This window comes from Populus euphratica, unplaced genomic scaffold (genome assembly GCF_000495115.2).
Source record: "Populus euphratica unplaced genomic scaffold, PopEup_1.0 scaffold124.1, whole genome shotgun sequence".
Classification (NCBI taxonomy): domain Eukaryota; kingdom Viridiplantae; phylum Streptophyta; class Magnoliopsida; order Malpighiales; family Salicaceae; genus Populus; species Populus euphratica.
In genome coordinates this window covers 540,014-561,331 of record NW_011500013.1, presented here as the reverse complement: position 1 = coordinate 561,331, position 21,318 = coordinate 540,014, and the positions used below count along the sequence as shown (strand labels likewise).

General features: G+C 33.4%; 2 protein-coding genes across 2 annotated transcripts; one reads left to right on the top strand and one right to left on the bottom strand.

The window, feature by feature from the left end:
• The first annotated feature begins 8,101 nt into the window (after nt 1–8,101).
• LOC105141583 (uncharacterized) lies at nt 8,102–12,990 on the top strand. The gene is made up of 9 exons (XM_011048842.1): nt 8,102–8,192; nt 9,291–9,554; nt 9,649–10,038; nt 10,130–10,188; nt 10,371–10,451; nt 10,545–10,626; nt 10,716–10,787; nt 10,926–11,033; nt 12,297–12,990. Exons 2-9 carry the CDS (start codon nt 9,318–9,320, stop codon nt 12,777–12,779), a joined length of 1,512 nt encoding a protein of 503 aa, XP_011047144.1. The 5' UTR covers nt 8,102–8,192; nt 9,291–9,317; the 3' UTR covers nt 12,780–12,990.
• A 1,199-nt stretch (nt 12,991–14,189) lies between these two features.
• LOC105141582 (fasciclin-like arabinogalactan protein 15) lies at nt 14,190–17,189 on the bottom strand. Its single transcript, XM_011048841.1, has 2 exons — nt 15,634–17,189; nt 14,190–14,567 (listed from the first exon to the last, which is right to left on the bottom strand). The coding sequence occupies exons 1-2, from the start codon at nt 16,958–16,960 to the stop codon at nt 14,494–14,496; spliced, it is 1,401 nt and encodes a 466-aa protein (XP_011047143.1). The 5' UTR covers nt 16,961–17,189; the 3' UTR covers nt 14,190–14,493.
• Nucleotides 17,190–21,318: the final 4,129 nt, after the last annotated feature.

Genomic DNA, 21,318 nt, shown 5'->3' with positions numbered 1-21,318 from the left:
ATGTCCTCATTTGCAAAAGCTGCCATCGTCCCAAGAGTATAATTGCTACAGCAGCAAAACAAGAACAAACTCAAAGCTTACAAAAGAGGGTATGGATGAAAAGATTAAATTGAAATCCATTAAGAAGATCTAGTTAAAACAATTTGTTTGAAATCTTGGCGGCTCTCAGAAAGCCCTTTCTCAAACTTTCCTGTGTACACTCTTTTTCACTAAACATAAGAAATATGAAATGCCAGCTAAAATCACCAGAGGGAATAAACTAGATTTGAGGCACAGGCTTTATCGCGGACCGGTAAACCTAAACCAAAACTTCAAGAGTGGAAGTTTCTGTAGTTTTTTTCTCCTTCGTAAAACTGATATTATATGTGTATATATATATATATATATGGATAGTTATTAGAATTTATTTGACAACAAAAAATAAATATAATTTTCATCAAGTAAATACATTTAATTCATAAGATTTATTAAGAATTGAACTCGTGTTCTATAGGAAAATGCCGAAAGAGAGAGGAGACACTAATAGAAGGAGAGGCGGAAATGCCAAAAGAGAGAGGAGACACTAATAGGAGAGGCGAGTGTCTGGCCGGCAAGGTGTGACAGCCGGAGAAAAAATAAAAAAGCTGAAGATAAAGTAAGTGTTTAGCAATGCAGTGAAAACTGTGTTTTTTTTTTAATTTAAATTTATTTATTTATAATTGTTTTTTAATTGTTTTGAAAGGTTAATCTGCAGAGCGGAAGGCAGGCCAGCCTTGCTCAGGAATGCAACGTGCCACCCAGAAAATCCTGTAATCTACAAATCCCCAAGAAAATCAATGGGGCCCAAAACGTGGTAAATGATTGAACTCTTAAATCCAACGCCTCCGATCATCTATCTCATCCTCAACAGCGAAACTCTAATCTTCAACGCACGTTGTGACAGCTCGCTAGCGGTTGGTGTACGTGGTGTCTGTGGGGTCAACTTTTTATGTTCGTTGGGCTCCAACGTGACACCAATCATGTTGCTTGGTCAAGCCACGTCATCTATGGTGCCACACCCACTTGTGACCCTGTAAGAAGTGGGACCAACATCCAATGAGAGCTCTCTCACATCCCACGTTGTGTAACAGCTTCTTCTGTTGTCTTCAATCATTGTCTATTTGTCTTGCCCTGTACTTACTCTAATGCCCTTCCTCGCTAATTGTTCTATATTACCATAACGCCCCCGGCCTTTCCTTTCTTCGCCGCTGATTATTTACTGAGAGAATAAGTATTTGATTCTCCTCGGTTAGAGTAAAATCTCCCTTGATTGGTTTCAGACACGTGCTGATAATGTCTTGATGAGCATTGGGGGGTGATTGGCTGTTTGATACCATAAATAAATAAATAAATAAATATTTTTGGAGTGGCACCCAGCTAATTCAATTTGAAAAGAAGCTTTACTTATTTTATTTAATTGGGAAAAAGACAAGTAACGATTAATATAATTAAGGAAAGTATTTGGCATTAATGGCATTATATGGTGGTCGGCAGTGATGCTGGAGTTGTTTCAGGCAAGCTAGATTAATTTTTTGGTTGATTGACCACAAACGAGACACATGAGAATGTGTGCCCCATTCAGATCTTGGAGGAGAAAGAGTTGATTGATTACAGGAGAACCGACGACCCCCACCCATGATTGATAAATACTAGATTAATTTCTCTTGCCATGCCTAATCAATTTTTTATAATTTTAAAAAAATATTCAGGTGGTAATTTCCTTTTAAAAAAATATAAAAAATAATTGAAAACTCAGATTATTTACTTAATTGGATCCAATAAACACAATTAATTTAATAGTAGAAAAAACAATGGTAGATAAATAAATAAAAAAATAAAAAATGATTAACTATAAAAAATAAATAGTTAATATCATAATTAAAAGAAAAAAAAGAAATAAATATCAAAAACTTGTTGTCATTGAACATCACCCAACAACCAAAAAGAGATCACCAAGACGATTCTAATATAATTGTAAAAGGCTACATAATAATATTAAAAAAAATCGCATGCTGTGTCAGAGTAACGATCTAGCAAAGAAAATCAAACAAAATATCATAAATTAAGCATTTAATGCTTACATGTAATCTATTAATTTAATTTAACTCAAAATAATTTTTTTATAAAAAAATGAATTTAATAAAGAATGACAGATAAAAAGACTTGAGATGACTCGAATTATTTTTAAAATTAGTTAAAAATCATATAGGAAGCAAATTAAAAAAGTAATGAAGTTTAATTTCTAATTAAATAAATGCTAAATAATGAAACTAAAAGAATATTAGCTTAAACATAAAAAAGAAAAAAGGCAAACCTGGCGAATCTTCTAAACTTAGGTTAATCTTCCAAATTCTTAACCCATGAAATCCTAGACCCGAGTTCAATCAAAAAGCTTAATTCCTAACCAATTTAATATCGAGGGATGAATTAGAAAAAAAATTAATTTAAAAAAATCAAAATAGAAAAAAATATCAATAAAAAAAATGAAGATCAAATCTGAAAGGAAAAAAAATTAAAGAAATATAAAATAGTAAAAGTTTTAAAACTATCTAAAATAAAATAAATAGTTATCAAAAGAGTGAGGATCAAATCTGGCAGATGAAAAAATTAAAAGGTAAAATAAAAAAATCTAATTTTATAATTATTTCAAATAAAATATTTAATAAAAAAATGAACTAGATACAAAGAAAAAAGTAAATTAAAAGGTTACTTTGAAAATTTAGAAAATTAGGTGTGGAAATCAAGAAGAAGAGGAAGAAAAAAAAGAAAGAAACAAAGATCATCAACATAAGACTAGAGATTAGTAAGCAACATGTACCGTCTAAAAAGAGTCATTAAGATGATTTCAACAACATTAATGGCAACCATCTTTGATCGTTGTACTTGCTGCTTGAAAACAATAAAGTGATGGATATCTGAACACATACAATATACGCGCCAATTAATTTTTTTATTTATATTTATTAAGATATAAAATCACCCCTAAATTAGCTTGACTATAACTTAAAAAGCAAGATGAAAATTCAAAAAAATCTTAAACGTCAATTAAAGAATTTTTACTTTTAATGATGATTTAGTCACTTTACTTTGCTTTGAAAAATTAAAAGTTAAAAAAAATACTAGTTAAATAAGTTTTGTTTTTAAAAGTAATTTAGTAATTTTATTATATTTTAAAAAAAATATAAGAATAAAAATATCTCTTATCAATTAAAAAAATAAGTTTAGGTGTATATGAAATCTTAATCCTTTTTAGTTTTTTTTTTAATATGTGTGTGTATTGTGAAATATTATGTCTCCTTTATTTATAAGCCGGTAGAGAAAAATCTATTAGGTAAATGGAGTTTTAATCCTTATATATTTTTAATGTTCAATATTTATCCCTATAGCTTAAAAGTTTTTAATATTAACCCTATCATTTATAAGAAGTTTCATTTTGTATTCTTTACCATTAAATATATAATAAAACAACTTTTTTTCTTATTTTATTACTTTCCTCTCTTTTTTTCCAATAAAGTCCGCATATATGTTATAACATATTAAAAAATCAATTATCAATGAAGTGTTAACATAGTGGTTAAGGTATTGCTATATTTCTGCAAGGGTAAGAATATAAATTCGATCCCCCAAAAGCACGTTTATTGAAAGGGATAATTATAAATCCCGAACGAAACTAGTTTTACCTTTTAAAAGGGTGTGAGATACACGAGTAAGAATAAAAAAATATATTAAAAAATCAATTAAAATCTAAAAAGTACTCAAAACCAATTAAAAGGCAGGTTGTTTAATGGATAGATGTAATATTGTTTTTTTATATGTAAAAAAAAAGAAGAAGCAAAACTAGAAAGGTGCCATTGAGAATTTTTAAATCATAAGAGTAGAAGCGGAACATTATTGATGGATCTATAAGGTTAAAATTAAAATTTATCCAAAATTATAGCTTATGTTTGGGAATGAGTTAATGATTTTCAATTTTTGTATCTTTTAATTAGGTGTTTTTGTTAGATTTCAGGCCATTTTTGGTCGTCGTACCTACAACATAACATCATTAACTCGTCTAAGAGCTATTTCTAGCGATTGTAATTTTTTTATGGAGAGACAAAATAACATAGTAAGATGAGAATCTAATAAGGTTTTTAGATTTTAGCAAAGACCATCGGAGCAAAATGACCCTAGAAATACATTAAACAGAATAAAGAGAAAAAGGTTGGGAGGCAGAAGGTATAACAATTGTATTTTCTTTTCAACTATTTGGGAAGCTCCAGGTTTCTATTGGAATGATGTCATTAATAGACTTCGAACGACTCCAAGTATCCAATGTCAGGAACCCAGAAGTGGATTGTAGCCTACTTGTCTCACATCACGAAATCGAAGCAAAACTAGATATTAGGTTTTGCTGCAGGTAGAATAATCGCTTTTTTTTCAAAAAATAAAAAATAAAAATGAATCTATAGGTTTTTTAACATGTTTTTTATATAATATTTTAAAAAAAATATTAAGACAATGACTCATTGAACTGACCTAGATTTTACAGCTTTATCCATTTATCTGTAACTTGGATCATGAACTCAACCAACTTAAAATATTTTTTTGATACTTTTTTATTTAATCACATGGTAAAAAAAAATAGTTGATTGTGAAATGGAGTATTGGCTCAAAGTCGAGATGTTTGTTTGAGATTTTAATAACACTATAGAAAGTAAATTGAAACAAATTATAAAACCTAATTTATAACCAATCGAGGTTAACATACAAACTAGTGATCCATCAACGCAACGTCAGAATGTTTGTTTGAAACTTCAATAACTTTATTAAAAGCAAATTAAAATAAATTATAAAGTTTGATTCCTAATCGATCAAAGTTAACAAGTCAAACTCGTAACATGTCACCTACTTTACCTAGGTTTTGACGATTAGAGGTTGCCAAAAATCTAAGCCATAAGTATTTTTTATGCAATAACATTTTTAGAAAAATAAATATTTTCCTTACTTAATTTTATTTTTTTCATATTTTTATTTTCAAATTATATATTATAATGCTTTTCTAATTTTTTTTCCTACTTAAAAGGAATATTTTTTCTACTCTATTTTTTCTTTTCAGTATTGCAAGGGTTTTCTAGTTGTTTTCTCTATATAAATTGTTGTAATAACATTATAATAAGTAAAGACTTGTATAAATAAAAATAATATATTTTTGAGTATCTCCTTATAATTATGGTATTCTTAATCTTTGATAGTAGATAACAAACTTTGTTATCCTTCACTCTTATTTATGTCAATTGATGTCATAACCAAATGATCACATGTTATTGTTTATTGTGTGTCACAAAAGGATGTTCTTGATTGAGGATTATTTTTAGCTAAAAACTAAATTTAATGATGAGTTCCTTTCAAACCAAGAAGGATCATGCATGAGATTTTTTGGAAAAATAGATATTTTTCTATTCTTTATACCGATGCTTTTCTAGTTTTTTTTTGTTCTATTTTAAGGGGATTTTTTCATAGTTTATTTTTTTTCTATTCAATATTATTAGGGTTTTCTTGTTTTTTTAATATATAAAATATTGTAGTATTTTTCCGGCATGTAGAGACATAAATGAATAAAAATTAAATATTTTGGTTGGCTTCTCATACTTGTGGTGTTTTTTGGTTTTGAGAGTTTTGATATATAACAAACTTTTTTTTTATTCTTTCACTATTGTCTGCATCAATAACTAACGCAAGAGATTTTTTATAAAATAGATATTTTTATATTTTTTATATTGATATTTTTTTAGTTTTTTTTTCTATTTCAAGATAATATTTTTCCTAGTTTATTTTTCTCTATTCAATATTTTTAAGGTTTTCATGTTTTTTTCTATATAAAAGATTATAGTTTTCTTTTGGTAAGTGGAGACATAGATGAATAAAAATAAAATATTTTGGTTGGCTCCTCATGCTTATGATGTTTTTTGGTGTTTAAAGTTTTTGACATGTAACAAACCCCTTTGTCATTTGCTCTCGTTTGTGTCAATAATTAATGCAAGAACTTTTTTAGAAAAATATATGTTTTTTCTATTTTTTATATCAATGTTTTTCTTCTTGATCTTCTTTTTATTTTAAGGGGATATTTTTCCTAGTTTATTATTTTCTATTCAATATTATTAGGGTTTTATTGTTTTTTCTATATAAAAAGTTACAATAATCTTTTAGCAAGTGGAGACATAGATACATAAAAACTGAATATTTTGGTTAGTCTCTCATCTACATTAATTGGTATCAAAGTCTAACGATTCCTAGTGATTTTGTTAGGGGGTCGTTGAGAACGTGTATTAGAGATCAATGATTCTCAGTGGTTAGTTGTTGAATAACTTTAACTAGAAGAGATTGTAATACAATATGTACATATATAGGAAAGAATGAAGCGGTTCCTCTTATAAAAAAAATATCATATTGTTATTGAAAATCTTGGTGATAAAACCTATAATAGGGTAGTTTTGTATAAAGATGTTGTGTTAGGAATTAATAATATGACAACCTGTACTGAGGTATTGTATTAGAGACCTATGATAAGGTGGTTCATATAAAAATTTTAGAGACTAATGATGGAGTGATCCAAACACAAAAGATATTTATATAAGACGATTGCTAACTAATGTTTGAACTCGAGGATGAGTTCCTTTCAACCCGTGAAGAGTGATGCAAAAACTATTTTAGAAAAATAAATTTCTTAGTTAATTTTATTTTGTTTCTTATTATATATTATAATTCCTGTCTAGTTTTGTGTTTCTATTTAAAGGGAATAGCTTTTCTAATTTATTTTTTCTATTTACTATTATTAGAGTTTTCTGGTTTTTCTATATATAAAAGGTTGTAATAGATTTTGAATGTCTTCTTATAATTATGATATTCTTAGTTGTTAAGGGTTTTGATATATAACAAATCTCATTATCCTTCACTTTTATCTACGTTAGTTTTACACCTAAAAATCCATTTAACCATTGACATAAAAATACCTAAAAAACACCCTATAAATTTAAATAAACTTATTAACATAAAAATACCTAAAAAACACCCTATAAATTTAAATAAACTCATTAATACCTTTTAATAACCTAAAAAGTAGCCATAAAACAAAAAAAACAACCTAAAATTCAAAATATTCTTAAGGTTAGATTTACTTTTCAAGTGATTTGGAGGTGAAAAAACATCTTAAGGAAATTCTTTTAATCAAATGGAACATATTGACACTAAGATCAATTATTTTAGTGATTTAAATCATTGTCAATCAATAATTTTTTCTCTTTATTACTAGAATATTATAATTATCTCTCTCACACATTAAATTAGGAATAAAAAATAAAAAAATAAAGTTTTAAACTAAAAGTTATTTTTAAAAAATAACAGGATAAAAAGGGAGTATGTTGCAAACTGAGATAAGACAGCTTTTTAGTAGAATTTCAAAACAACAATCTAGTTTTTCTATATTTTTCATTTTAATCTCCTCTTTTAAATTTTTCTGTTCCCTGACAGTATAGAAGCAATTGTGGCCACGTACGCATACAATCAGTGAGAACAAAATTTTCATGACTAAAATAAAAAAAAAAAAATGATAGCCTATAGGGCTACGAGTGGGGCTATAGTATTAATAGGGTGGTTTGTGCTTAGTATACTACGTTAATCAGGATTGCCCTAATAGTTCTGGTTTTAACCTACGTACTTGTTATTATATTTTTAAACCCAAGTCACCTACTTTATTGGCTCATATTGAAAAATAAATTAGAAAAATTTATGATTGTGCAAGTTAAAAATCTTCCTTTTATTTTATTCGAAAATAAAATATATGTTTGAACCACCCTAGACATTTTTTTTCATTCGAATATTAACTAGAAATGTTTTTTTTTAAAAAACAAAAAAGGAAAAAGAGCAAAGAATTCCCTCCCACCATGAGGATTCAGAATCATAGGAGTTACAAGGTAACAGATAATTTTTTTTAAAATAAAATAATCTGGCAAGGAAGGAAGTGGCATGTTAGTAATTAGACATTCCAAAACAGTGCCTCATAAATCTATCTATTTCTATCCACTTCATTGGAATTCACATCCTACTTTAACTCTTCACAGCCAACCCACCCTCTCTCTCTCTCTCGTATTTCTCGAACAGAACCAGAACCAGAACCAGATAGAGTGGCAGTGTGTGTACGTGTCACGACAACCGGCTCTTACACGTCTATCTTTGCAGCTTTACAGTCAGAGTTTGTCACTTCTTTACCATTCTCACATACATTTCAGTCTTTTATCTCATTTGCTCTCTGGTCTCCCTCAAAAGTTCAAACTTCACTCCTATGCTAGTGTCTTAAGGTCTGCTTTTGTTTTCTAATTTTGCTTTTGCTTGGTATTTATGTTCTTGTAATGTTGCCTTTGGAATCTGGACAACTCTTCTTGATTTTTTTTTGGTAAGGTTTGTTTTTCTTTTTTCGGTTTAAATCTTGATTGGTGTTTTAGCGTCTAATCACATTGGATTTATTTTTTATTGGATTGATCTCTCGTTTTCAATATTTTCTGTCTGAAAGTTTGCGAGACTTTGCAGTGTTGTGTAGTTGCTGTGACATGGAGGAAAAACTAAGGTCTTGAAGCTTGCATTCTTTAGAAGCTACTGTAGTTAAACCTCCATCGTGTTCCTAGTTTCCATAAATGTAGCGGGTTTTCCTTTAAATGATATGTAGTTGTTGCGTGAAGTTTTGCAGTTTCAGATTTGATTTGTCCTTTGTTTAATTGCAGAGGAAGTGTAGGGAAGATAGAATTTGGTTTGTCTGAATTTTACATTTAAAAGGAGGTAACGTTTTCTTTAAATGTGAACTTCTAACTTTGGTAATTTTGAGTTTCAACATCGAAGGGCATATTTCAATTTCCTGAAACCAGCCTGGCTAAACCCTTTATTTGTTGTATTTTGATTTGGTAGGCTTTCATTTCATTTATTTATGTTAATCTGTACTCAATCTTGAAGTTTAAGTCCTTTTTCTTTGTTTTAGTGATCAATTATATGGGATCTGAATATTTTAATTTTATTTGATTTTATTTCTGGCCTTTCATTTTATTGGTGTAGCTTATTCAGTTGTATTGTGATTTCAGTTTTTGTATTCGTTCAATTTCTGTTCATTTTTGTTACGAAGAATAAGGTTTTCATTTTCAACAATCTATCTGGCTGTTAGCTCAGTAAGATCATTTTGCTTGGTCAAAATGCATATCATAGAGTGGCATGAAGTTCGGGTCTTCATATCTATTGTAATTTTGCAGTTCCTTGCAGTAAGATTCAGTGAAGGAATGGAGGGTGACAATGCAGTTAAAACGAATGAGGAAACCATTGCTGATAAAATTCATGCTGAAGCACCTGTTGTGGCACCAGAAAAGGAAGAAAAAAATGCTACCAATGGTGAAAGACCTCTAAAAGCCAATGAAACATCTAAGCATGTTGCCAAAACTGAAGGTCTTAATTCCTCTGGCATAGCAAGTGAAGGTGCAGCAAGTGTTTCTGAAAGAAAACTCTCAAATGCCTTAAAGGTGCTGTGCAATTTGTGAATATGAGATTCATAGTAGTAAATGAAAGACACATTTTCCTTCTTACCGTGTTGGTATGTCTTCACCTGATGTTTAGGAACCTGCTATGAGGAAAGGCACTGGTTCAAAGAACAGCAAATTGGCCAAGGATATGCCTAATGTGAAAGGCTCAGGTCCATTTTCTCATAGCCAGAGACCAATACTTTCTCAGAGTCTTTCATTTCCAGCAAAAGGTGTGCGTACTAATAATATGAGGAAGAGCATCGAGGGACACCCACTCAAAACTGCTGTCAAGCTTTCCCGGGATGAAGGAACAAAGGTGCAGGTTCCTTTTTCCAATGGATCAGTCACTTCAAGTCCCCGTTTCAACCGAGCCAACAGGCTTGCACCCACTGGAGCAAATTCAAAGGAATCAAATATTAATGGTAGTAAGACTTTAACTAAGCAGACTTCCTCCACAAGCAAGTCTAGCAGTCAACAGGCTGCGGTAAGATTTTCAGCTGATATATTTTGACCATTAACATTTATGTTGTAATTTTAGGTCTTTTGTTTTTGTAACTCTTTGTTGTTCATAACAGTCTGTGAAATCAAGTTCTTTGACTGAAGCTGCAAGGTGCCCTCCAACCCAGGTTTCTGAGTACGTCAACATCCATGCATTACATAAAATTTTGTTTCTCTTTTATCGGTTGAAGCCATCAAATGTATTCATGGAAGCTTCCCATGTCCCACCTCCACCTTCTGCCCTTGAAAAGGAGTAAACCTGTTTATATATTTGCTACGTGGATAAAAGTTCCTAATATAATATTTATCTAATTGCAGGTCTGCTGCTGATCAAAACTCAAAACCTGAGACAACCACATTGTCAAGCAAAGAAGAAGATGACACCCATTCTACAACTTCGTACTGCTCTTATAGAACACATTTTGATTTGTAATTATTTATGTATACTAGTATCTATTTTGCTAATGTGCCATTATGCTCTATTAATATCAGAAGTGCCACTCTTAGCGGGCGGAGAAGTAGCGGCTCTGGATTCTCCTTCAGATTGGAAGAACGTGCTGAGAAACGGAAGGAGGTTGTTGCTGGACTTTGGTTTCTTTGTTAGATTCTTTATATTTTTATTTTAATCCGTAACATGATTGTATTGTGGCCTTTGTTCACCAGTTCTTTTCAAAGCTTGAAGAGAAGATCCATGCTAAAGAAATAGAACAAACTAACTTGCAGGCAAAATCAAAGGTATTGGGATTTTTCTTTCACCTGAAACATTTTTCCTCTTGACCTTTATCATATATTTTTTTACAATTTGACTTTTCTTTCCCGAGTCTAAAGGATAATGAATCTTCATTTCATATTTTACTTTTTGGTGGATTACAGGAGAGCCAGGAAGCAGAGATCAAAAAACTGAGGAAGAGTTTGACATTTAAAGCTGCACCTATGCCATGTTTTTATAAAGAGCCTCCTCCAAAAGTGGAACTAAAGAAGGTAATGCTTGAACTGTCAGATATCCATTGATAACGTTGTGTTTTTTTTTCTGCCTTTTGTATTGCAGCATTTCATCAACTATAAGATTGAAAGCATACCAATTGAACTCTTTAAATGCCTAAAAATTATGACTAATTTTCAAATGCTCATTATGTTTTTACTAATATCATGTGCATTATGTGGACTAACCACTGCTTACACTCGGGTTTCCGATCCACTTGTTCTGTCAGTGTGTTTGTTTGTCTGGATCTGTTGAATTAAGTTTTCTAAATATGGCCTACAATTTCTATGAATCTTGGAAGTCCTTAAATGTAATTGGGCATGTTTAATGACAATGCATTTATTCAACAAATGATTTTTGCATTTTTTTAGGCTTTTGTTTGGCCTTTGCAAATTGCCGTTTATTAGGACAGTTAGTGATGTGTTAGCATAGGATCTGCTTTCACGAGTCTATTTTGCATGGTAAGGTGTTGACAATAGCTAGTGAGGCCATCTCTGAGTGCATGCTGGTTTTTTTTAAAAAAATGGGACACAACCTTTTTGCTCAACTCCTTAATCCTTTTCTTTTTTTGAATAACTCAGGCAATATTATGATAGCTCGTTAATCCAAATGTTATCAAGTAAGAGGAATATACTCATTAAAAAATTATGATATAGGTCCAGACTTAGATCTTAATTGACGGGTACATGCCCAAGTCTTAGAGAGGCTTGTAAAGACCCATTTGTCCCTGTCATTACTTCAAAACAGACCTAGTAGTTTCTGAAGGACTGAAGGTTGAAGATGGCATATGGTCATGGTCATCTGTTATGACTCAGAAGCCTTGTTTTCTGTTTTTTCAAAGAGGAAAGTTCACATTGTTTTGTTCTACATCTCATGAATCCTAACGGGAACTATCATAACGGCTTGGTTATTTCTGCTTCTGCTATATTGAATGTGAACATCAGGTCAGCCTCAAGTCCTCATCTCTCACTCAGTTTGATACTTGGAAGTAGAAACACTTATAGAAACACTTATTCTGATGCTGTTGGAGAAGTTTATGGATTCAGTCCAACATGAGTCCCAACAGTTTGTGGCTCAGCCCATATACTGTGAATGTATGTGCACAAACAAATATACTTGCTAGTTCAATTCTAAGCTCATGTAGCTCAATGCATTTTAATGCTCATTTTTTCCACCCCCTTCATTTCATGTTCCTTGCGCTCTCTTTTTTTTCCTCTTTCTACGCAACATTGAGATAAAGTTTTGTGTGCTCATTCTTATAGATACCGACTACTCGTGCAAAATCACCGAAGCTTGGAAGGCGCAAGAGCTCTACCACTTCAATGAACAATTCTTTCGAAGATGTTGGATCTTCTTTTAGCCCACGAGCTTCTCACAGCCCACTTCTGAACCAAGAATCAAGCAACCCAGCCAAAGGAGTTCAGAGAAACGGTAACGTGGATAATGGTGCTTCAAAAACACCAATTAGGAAGTCCCAGCCTAAGCTTCAGTCTCACCAAATAACAGCCAATGGAATGGAAGGAAAGACTGTCAAGTCCAAAGCGAAGCTACCAGGAGCAGAGAGTCAAACCCAGAAAGCTAATGTTGAAAAAGTGGAAGTAAACGAGAATAACTTAATGAAAGTTCCTGTATGCGAGAATGGAATTGAGACCATGCCCGAAAACAACACTCCTCAGAACAATGGATCGGTTTTGTCCTCGTCCAATCCTGAGATTATGCTCCCTCAAGTCACAGTTGGAGGGTGAGAACTTGATTGTTTCGTCTTGTGTCTGTAGGTTTTGTTCAAGTTCCATCATGTTGTGAATAGCCTGGTTGTATGTTAAGGGTATATGGCATTTTTTGGGGTACTTGTGAAATTAACATTAATCTACCAAATTGTGCATGATATAAGCTTGTATTCTTTTGTTAAATTTTATTGAAGTGTTTGGCAAAAAAAAAAAAGGAACTTCATAATTAGTCCTCTAATGCGAGGCTTAAATTGCCGGCCTTTTAATGCAACCAGTAACGATAAACATTTTCCAAAGAAGTAAGATAGGTGACGCAATTATGAAGCTGCAAGTTGTAGAAGGTGAAGTTTGATGTTGAAAACTGAAAGCACATAACAATGACAAAAAGAGGCTCGTGAAAAGGTGAGGCTTCTCTTGTTTGCTAAGCAAAATGTGATTGTTGTTGAGTAAAGATTCTACCTTTATTGAAATCTCACCGAACTTTACTTCTGTGATTTGGACATGGTGGCAAGGTGACTGTGCTATCATGCCAAACTGGAGAGCTCATTTCAACCATCTTTAATTTCCTACCCTCACAGAGCGCGACAGGTTTTAGTTGATGCTGTAAGAAGGAAAATCCTTACTGAAGGCCAAATTCTCCGGCAATTGAAGGCATGGGGTAGCCGGGACCAGCTTGGAGTGGCTGACAGTGATTGATTGCTTCCAAGCTCAGATCATAATGAAAAAAGAGTTGTTTTTATGTCCAAAATGCTACCATATAGGAGTGGATTTTCTCTTCACGTCTACATCTCGTATTCAAGCAATGTTTAATCCGGAAAATTAAAAAAAGAAATTATATATATTTTTAGATTATTTTAATATACTGTATCAAAAATAAATTTTAAAAAATAAAAAGATATTATTTAATATATTATAAAATAAAAAAACATTTTAAAATACAACAATTACTACATTACCGAATATACTAAACCTATAAGATTCCTCCATCTCAAAAAGAAGAAGAATGCCTCCGGAAATGAAATTATTATGCTAGCTACTTGCATGCTGGATCCAGCAATATGCTTTGGTGTCATGTACTCCGAGTCTGCATCCCCTATCCCATGCCCTGTTTTGGTTTTTGGCCTTTTCTTATGACAATCGGTAGGTTAATTAATTACTTTAAATTAATTAATCAAGTCAAAAGCATAGCTTTCATACCCAGAAAAAAATAAATGATATCGAAGTCAATGATTTCTCGGATTAACTCACTGAGTTATACCAGATTTGACAAGCAAGGCCAAAAGGAATCCCTCGTGTTAAGTGTAGCTTTAAAGCGATATTTTTCTTCCGGTAAATTATACAAGAGAGGTGCAGTCAATTAGTCTATTGGCCTGACTAATATTTCGCGGAGAAAAATAGAAATAAGTTTCAAGTTCAATTCACACGCGGTGGATCATAAAGAAGACAGCCCATTACATATATATATATATATATAGTAGTAGTTTTCCAAGTCTGTTCATACATTAAAAAATAATTAAAAAAATGATGTGTAATTACAGTATTGATGACAAAAACAACAACAACCTCTCTGATGGCTGGGATTCAAAGGAAAGTCCTACAGGCAAATCCTTCCCTTCCAATTGTGTTTGTATTCCACAGACATCTTCCTGCAATTAATTACCATTTCTCTATTGTGTTCTTGGTTCCAGCCATCTTACCTCTCTTCTTCTTTTTCGATTTTTACTGTGTATATTCACTGACATGTAGTGAAACGCGAGTCCTGTCCAAGAGTTCCAAGCATTATACAGGCTACTTCCATTAATTTCCCTGCAAGACAGAATCCACAATAAAAACAGTCAAGTCAACTCAACTCAACTCGTATTAATGTATCAACATCACAGGCATGCAAAGACTAATCATAAATTGAGCTGTTAAGATCTCAATTAAACGCCGTCTCAACTACGCCCTCCAGTTCAGGTCAGCTAATAAAAGAAATGCAGGAATATTATGGCGTGGAACTTAATTATTGACAAGCTGTTGTTGGCATCTTAGCTGTGGTGGGGTGGGGTATAGTAATGTGGCTCACAGCTAGGAAAAAAACTGCATTTCTTTTTTGCGTTTCAATTTTCACATGGATTCGTCGGTGGCCGGGGCCATAGAACCCTGCTTTTCATCCATCTCAACTTCTTTTAATCACCGACTCAAGGACATCAAAACTGTAAAAACCCATCTTCATACGAAACCTGCACTGTTTCATTAAGCTTTCCGCTATCCAGGCTGAAAACCAATGGAATGGCAATCCTCTAACAGGTCGACAGCAGTCATTCATCATCACAACTTAATGCGATTTGAGAGCATGAATCCCTCTCCTCACCAACCACAAATGTTGGGAAAGAGAGTGAACTTGACATCGACAATTTTAGGCACACTAGCTTTACCAGAATGCACTAAATCATCCAAGTCCTTTCAAAGCAATCTGGAATCATCTCTGCTTGACAGCCAAGCTATCCCCTATGGAAAAGAGTAATCAATAGCTATAAAGACCCCAATTAACAACTGCCTATTCCATGATTCCATCTGCCCCATCACCGACACCAATCATAACCACACATACCAGAACTCTTGGCAAGAGTTTAATCCCATCCCTAGCACAATTTCACCTAACTCGTCACTCATCAAACAAACCCCCCCCCCCCCCCCCCGGGGGGCGCCGTAGCCAACACAGCCTAACCCCAAAACTGGGTTCCTAATCCAACAAAAAAGGAAACTGTACTTGTATGGACCTATGATCTGAATTAGCACCAAACAGTAACTAGAGTTGACTTAACAAGAAAAAAATAATCTTATCAATCCATAACAAACAACAAATTAACCGAAAATAACAAAAGCATACCTCTTCTTGGCTTGGTAGTGGCAACCTTAACAGAGCTGACGGATTTCTTAACAGAAGTACTCTCTTTCTCAACTTCAGGAAACAAAACCCCATCAATCCCTTGAACTGAAATCCTCCCATCTGTATAGATATCCGGGTCAAACAAATAGGCCGACCCATCACCTGACCCGAACTTAACCGACCCGTCAGCTTCTTGCGCCACGACTTTATGTGGCAACCTCAATGTATCATACCCTATTTTCCCAAACCTCCTAACAGCATTATACATACTCTCTTCAGTTTGGTACTCGGGTATTATATGGTAGTAAATAATCTGCTCTGGTGCCCCTGGTTCACTCAGCTGGTCTGTTGTTAGCTTAGCCATGGCTTCATCATTTGGTGCCAAAACTGTAAGCACATAACCTTCAGATACCAACCTGCCCATTTCAGTGGCTAATGAAGTTAAGTTCACTAAAATATCAGCCATTTCATTGTAGCCACCGTAGAGTAGTAGTGTCTGTATAAAGTCTTTAACTTGGCTTTCTCCGTCGAAGTGGTGGTGAGGTCCACCGGGTCCTGGAGCTGGGGCGGGAGCCAATGATGGGCCAGGAGCCATGGCATCATAAATGGGCAAAACCGGCGGTGAACCGGCCCGAACTGGTGGTTCCGGTTTTTTCAATCTGTGGGTTCTTGGGTCAACTTCCGGGGCTCCTTCAGGCAATACAGCTGATATGGATCTCAAATTTCTTCTCCTGTTGAAGTCTTCCTGGACTGACTGTGGGACTAGAAGCCGCTCAATGCCATGAATAACACCGTCTGGTCGGGTCACGTCGTCGGGTCGGGTCAACTCGGCGGATCCGACAACCTTTTTGCCTGAATTCTTGGTGATCAAGTGTAGATGATCGTTGCAGAGAGTGGTGTGCCTGCTGGGGTATGATTTGTGACCTGGCCAGTCATTGGATCCGACTCGTTGGGGGATAATGTGGAACAATAAAAGGGTTTGGAGAGATTTGAGATTACCGGGTTCAAGCAAAAACCGTTTGAATTCGGGGTCCAGTTGACGCTCTAAAGCTTCATTTCTTGGAGCAAAGATGGTGATGTTGTGTTTGCCAACAGCTTCTTCAAGGGTTTGTAGAAGGAGAGCCTTTTCAACGAGCTCAGCTAACTCGGTGTAATGCGAGTCAAGAAGCGCAACAAGCACCGAGTTGGAGTTTATCATTTGACCAGTACCCGTATTATTGCCAGTTTTATTCTGATGGGGTAATGCAGAAATGGAGGAAACGGAAAGACAGAGAAGAGTAAAGAGAAAAAGGGTTTTCTTAGAGACACCATAGATGTGAGAATCCATGGTGCTCAAAGACAAAGATTGGAACTTAGAAGAGATCGATGAGAAAAAATTTGGGTCTCTTTGGGTTTTGGTTAAATGGGTGGTGTGCAGTGTGCCTTTGGTTAAATGGTTCGGGTGACCTTTTGAGGGAGGTGGAGGTGGAGGTGGTGGTGAAGGCGAGAGGGTTGGGTTTTGCTTTAGAGAAGAGAAAGGTGAGACCTTTGCGGAAGAAGACTTCACTTGGGAAGTAATGGACACTTATAAAAGTGGGGTGAAGACTTTTTTTCATGAGACAGGCACAGGCTGGATGTGGGGTTCACACAGAAGGCGACTGCTTTACATGGCGGTGCTTGGCAGTGGGGGGGGGGTATAACTGTACTTTTAATTTAAATTTATTTTACATTTAAATTATTTTTTAATTTATGTTCTTGGATTATATTAAAAATAAAACAATATTGTCTTAATATACTTTTAAAAATAACCACTTTAAAAAGTAATATTTCCCACACTAACTCTTTTTTTCCCTAGAATAATTAGTGTTATGGTATACAATATTTTATTAAAAATACATTTTATTTAAAAATAAATTAAAATTATTTTTAAATTTTTTTAATATCAGAAAATTCAAATTTAAAAGCAATTTCAAAACATACGAAACACAAGTTGAAAGGCAATCACAATCAGGCCAGCTCTGTATTCTGATTTTGACAATTCACCATTCTTTTTTTTTCTACTTTTGAGTTGCTTGGAGATGAATGGAAGGCATTCTTTTTGTGGGAGAAGAAAAACATACAAGCAAGTACATGTTTTTGGAAACCTAATTTCAATATCAGTTGCAATCATTTGTGGATGAACATTACTGTTCTGTAATGAGATTTTCCATCCAAATTTGGTAAAATATTAATTATGAAATCTGTATTGTTGCAACTTGACAGAAATAATTCTTCTTGATTACCCTTTTTTTCTACCAACTGGTGTTCTGGGCATGCATATAGTAAAAGAAAATACAAAAATAATATATAGTAAGTAACATGTGAGTGGGCGAGCCTCAGCATTTCACGTGTGCAGTTGTAGCAGTTACAGTAAGGTTAGAACTTCGAAGCCTGAGTTCAAGAGCAAAGTGGGTGTCGGTGTCTCAGTCATCCTGTCTGAATGAATCCATGCCATTATTTCTACGCCAAGTTTTTTGTCTATTAAAAATACTTGCATCTACGTGCTCTTTAAGCGCGCGTTCATGCGTGAGCGTATTCTTGGGGCAAACCATTAACGCCATACGGCGACGTCTCGCCTGCCGGTAGATTGCTCGTCCCTCTCAGCTGACTTCACCCCCATTTTTACGGTGTCTTTCCTTTACCTTCTCCTCCAACCCAGATCATCCATCGTCTTTGATTCTTCCTAACCTTTTTTTTCCCTTTCTATTATCAATTTTTTTTCCTAATAGAATCGAATTCATAACCTTTTTTGCTTCTAGTGTGACTAATGTTGATCACACGATCTCCAAATTGCTCCACACAGATGCTTTTTATTCTTTTCTATCCTTCGATAATGTGTTTATATTGCATTTAAAAGGGCTGAAAAGACATTGTTTTGACGACACTTTAAAAAAAAAACATCATATTATCAAATATATATTTCCTTAACTTATAGAATTAATCATATACATTTGACATCAAAGAGAATTTAAAGCAATTAAACTGTATAGTCTTAATTGTGTTTTTTCAATAAATTTAAACAAAAATTTAAATCTTAAAACAAATTTCATTACAGTATACATATTGCTAAAATATTACATTGTTTGCATCAATTGTGGAGACACGGGGATTGATGATGTCATAAAAAATCAAAATATGTTTAACAGAAAAGGCTTATATGGATGGATAAATAGGTTAACTACTTGCTTCTTGTAATTTGCGCATTGTTCACAGCTAGGATGGTCAAAATAAATATAGACTAATATTGGAGGTCATACACCTGTAAAAAGATTCTTGGATATTTAAATAAGTATTTTAAAAAATGAATGCAGTAATAATTTGAAAAGAAATTATTTGAAAATATATATGTAGTAGAAAATAAAAATTATGAATCTCTTACCTAGATAATTTAAGAGTGTTTATAACTCTTGAACATTATCTTTTTATCAGAGTAAAAGGATTGAAAAGTCATTTCATTCTTATAAATTAATTTATATGGTGAGTTGTGTTCCATTAAGTCTACCCAAGACAACATAACCATACACCTATCTTCCACTGAATTTATCCAGCTAAGAGATAAAAATGTTCTAGGCCATAAAAAACTTTTGTACATCTAATAGTGTAGGGGGAGACAAGCACAAAGCGTAGCATGGGGAGATGGGCGTCAGGCGCAAAGCCTAAGCTTAGTGAAAAATCTTTAAGGTTAGGTGTCGAGCTTAGGATATAAATTCAAGCCCAAACAATAAACCATAAACGAGATTGGGTGTGACACAATGTCAGGCTCAAGAAGGGTTAGGCTCTATAAAGTGTCGGGATTGTGAAGCTGTGGTTCTAGTGAGATGCTAGACCCACGGAACTTCATGCTAATAAGGGTGTCAGACTCATAAAAGGTTGGGCTAGGTAAAGAGCCAAACTGAAAAGGGTTGAGCACGCCAGGAAGCCAAGCCTATAAGGGTTGAGCGTGCTTCACCTGGGGCCAAGTACTAAGGGTCAGGCAAGGGAATCCCAGCTTGGGCTCTTAGTGCCTTGTATTTATACCATCAGGCTATAGGCCCGATGCCATATAAATGAATGATATTAATCCAGACCAAAGTGCCTAGAGCTATATAAATAAATAAAGGCACCATATATATATATATATGAAAGGCGCTACACCAAATGGCCTAGCACCGGATGTTAAGCCTACACTTTATACTTAGGCTAAAATTTTGATTTTAGAAAATACTGATAAACCTTGATCCATCAGCAACCCTCAAGGTCTTTACGATATAAAACACATGAAAACTTAAATTACCTTATATATTAGATGAGATGATGATTCCTTTTCTTATGTGAGTAGAGGAATACATATCTTGAGGCATGTCGCGGGGAATTAATACATAGAAGTGTGAATTATAATTTGAGAGAATTCTTGGTTTCATCATCAATAGATATAAAGGAATCCATGGAGAAAACCATACTTGAAAAATTTTCTAGTTGATAAAAGAGAACTATATTAAAGGAACCTACACTTAGAAAAATTCTAAAAAGTTGAGGAACCCAAAGAAAAACTCATATTTAGAAAAAACTTCTAAAAAATTAAAGGAACTCCTAAAGAAAGAGCCTATAATTAGAAAAAAATTCGAAGTGGATGAGAGATTCCGTTGAGAGTAGGTCTATACTTAAAAAACTTTTAAAAGATTAAGGATAACTCTTAGAGGATCATTCCGTGCAATGATATAAGGCTAACAAGCCTTGTACTAATCCGAGATTATACTAGATAAAAAAAAGGCTTATAGCTTTCCAGTCAATGGTGTGGTGGTTAAAAACCTATATCAAAAAGATATCACACTATAGTAAGAAATTTGTTGCTTAAAAGCTTAAAAGCTTTTAAATGTAGAGGTACATGATTATATCACACTATAGTAAGAGGTTTGTGGCTTAAAAGCATCTTGCTATAGTAAGAGGTTTGTGGCTTAAAAGCTTAAACACTTTTAAGTGTAGAGGAACATGATCTTTTGGTTAGCCTTCCAATCTTGGTTAGGGTATGGATTAAAAGCTTATCATCATAGAAAAATCTCAAGCTTAAAAGTGTAGAGGGACATGATCTTTTGGTTAGGGTATGGCTTAAAAGCTTATCATCATAGAAAAATCTCATCGAAGAGTAATAGCACGAGGCTTGAAAAACCCCTACTAGAAAGTAATTTTATGTAAGTGTAGAGGGACATGATTTTTTAATTGATGGCATGAAATGTAAAAATTCTCAATTAAAGAGTGGTAAATAGAGTATAAGATATTTGAGCTCTCAATTAAATTTATATTTTTATTATTATTATTTAATATGTTAATATTAAAAATAAATTTTAAAAAATAAAAAATATTATTTTAATATATTTTAAAATAAAAAAAATTATGTCACCATCTTAGACACCCGGAAAAGACTTCCATGGAACCGTTCTAATCAAGCAAATGGTTACTTGAAGATCAGATTATTTGTATCTTTAGCATCGAATGGCCGAGCGACACTTCCACTCACCAATCAGGGCAAAACAACAAAATGGAATTAACCAATGACATGATTCATGCGTTTAACTTTGAGAATGTGCTGCACAATGGAAGTCCAATTAATCAGATGAGAATATTATTGGAAAGCTGGAAAATAATTATAAATTATATATATATATATATATATATATATATCAATCAATC

What these genes read in the sequence shown, in the direction of transcription:
- LOC105141582 (XM_011048841.1), bottom strand. Translation starts at nt 16,960, where the DNA reads ATGGATTCTCACATCTATGGTGTCTCTAAGAAAACCCTTTTTCTCTTT. An exon ending in CACTACCAAGCCAAGAAGAG is followed by an intron (nt 14,568 to 15,633) that starts GTATGCTTTTGT and finishes TCTGTCTTGCAG; the next exon opens with GGAAATTAATGGAAGTAGCC.
- LOC105141583 (XM_011048842.1), top strand. Translation starts at nt 9,318, where the DNA reads ATGGAGGGTGACAATGCAGTTAAAACGAATGAGGAAACCATTGCTGAT. An exon ending in GTGCTGAGAAACGGAAGGAG is followed by an intron (nt 10,627 to 10,715) that starts GTTGTTGCTGGA and finishes TTTGTTCACCAG; the next exon opens with TTCTTTTCAAAGCTTGAAGA. An exon ending in CAAAAGTGGAACTAAAGAAG is followed by an intron (nt 11,034 to 12,296) that starts GTAATGCTTGAA and finishes TCATTCTTATAG; the next exon opens with ATACCGACTACTCGTGCAAA.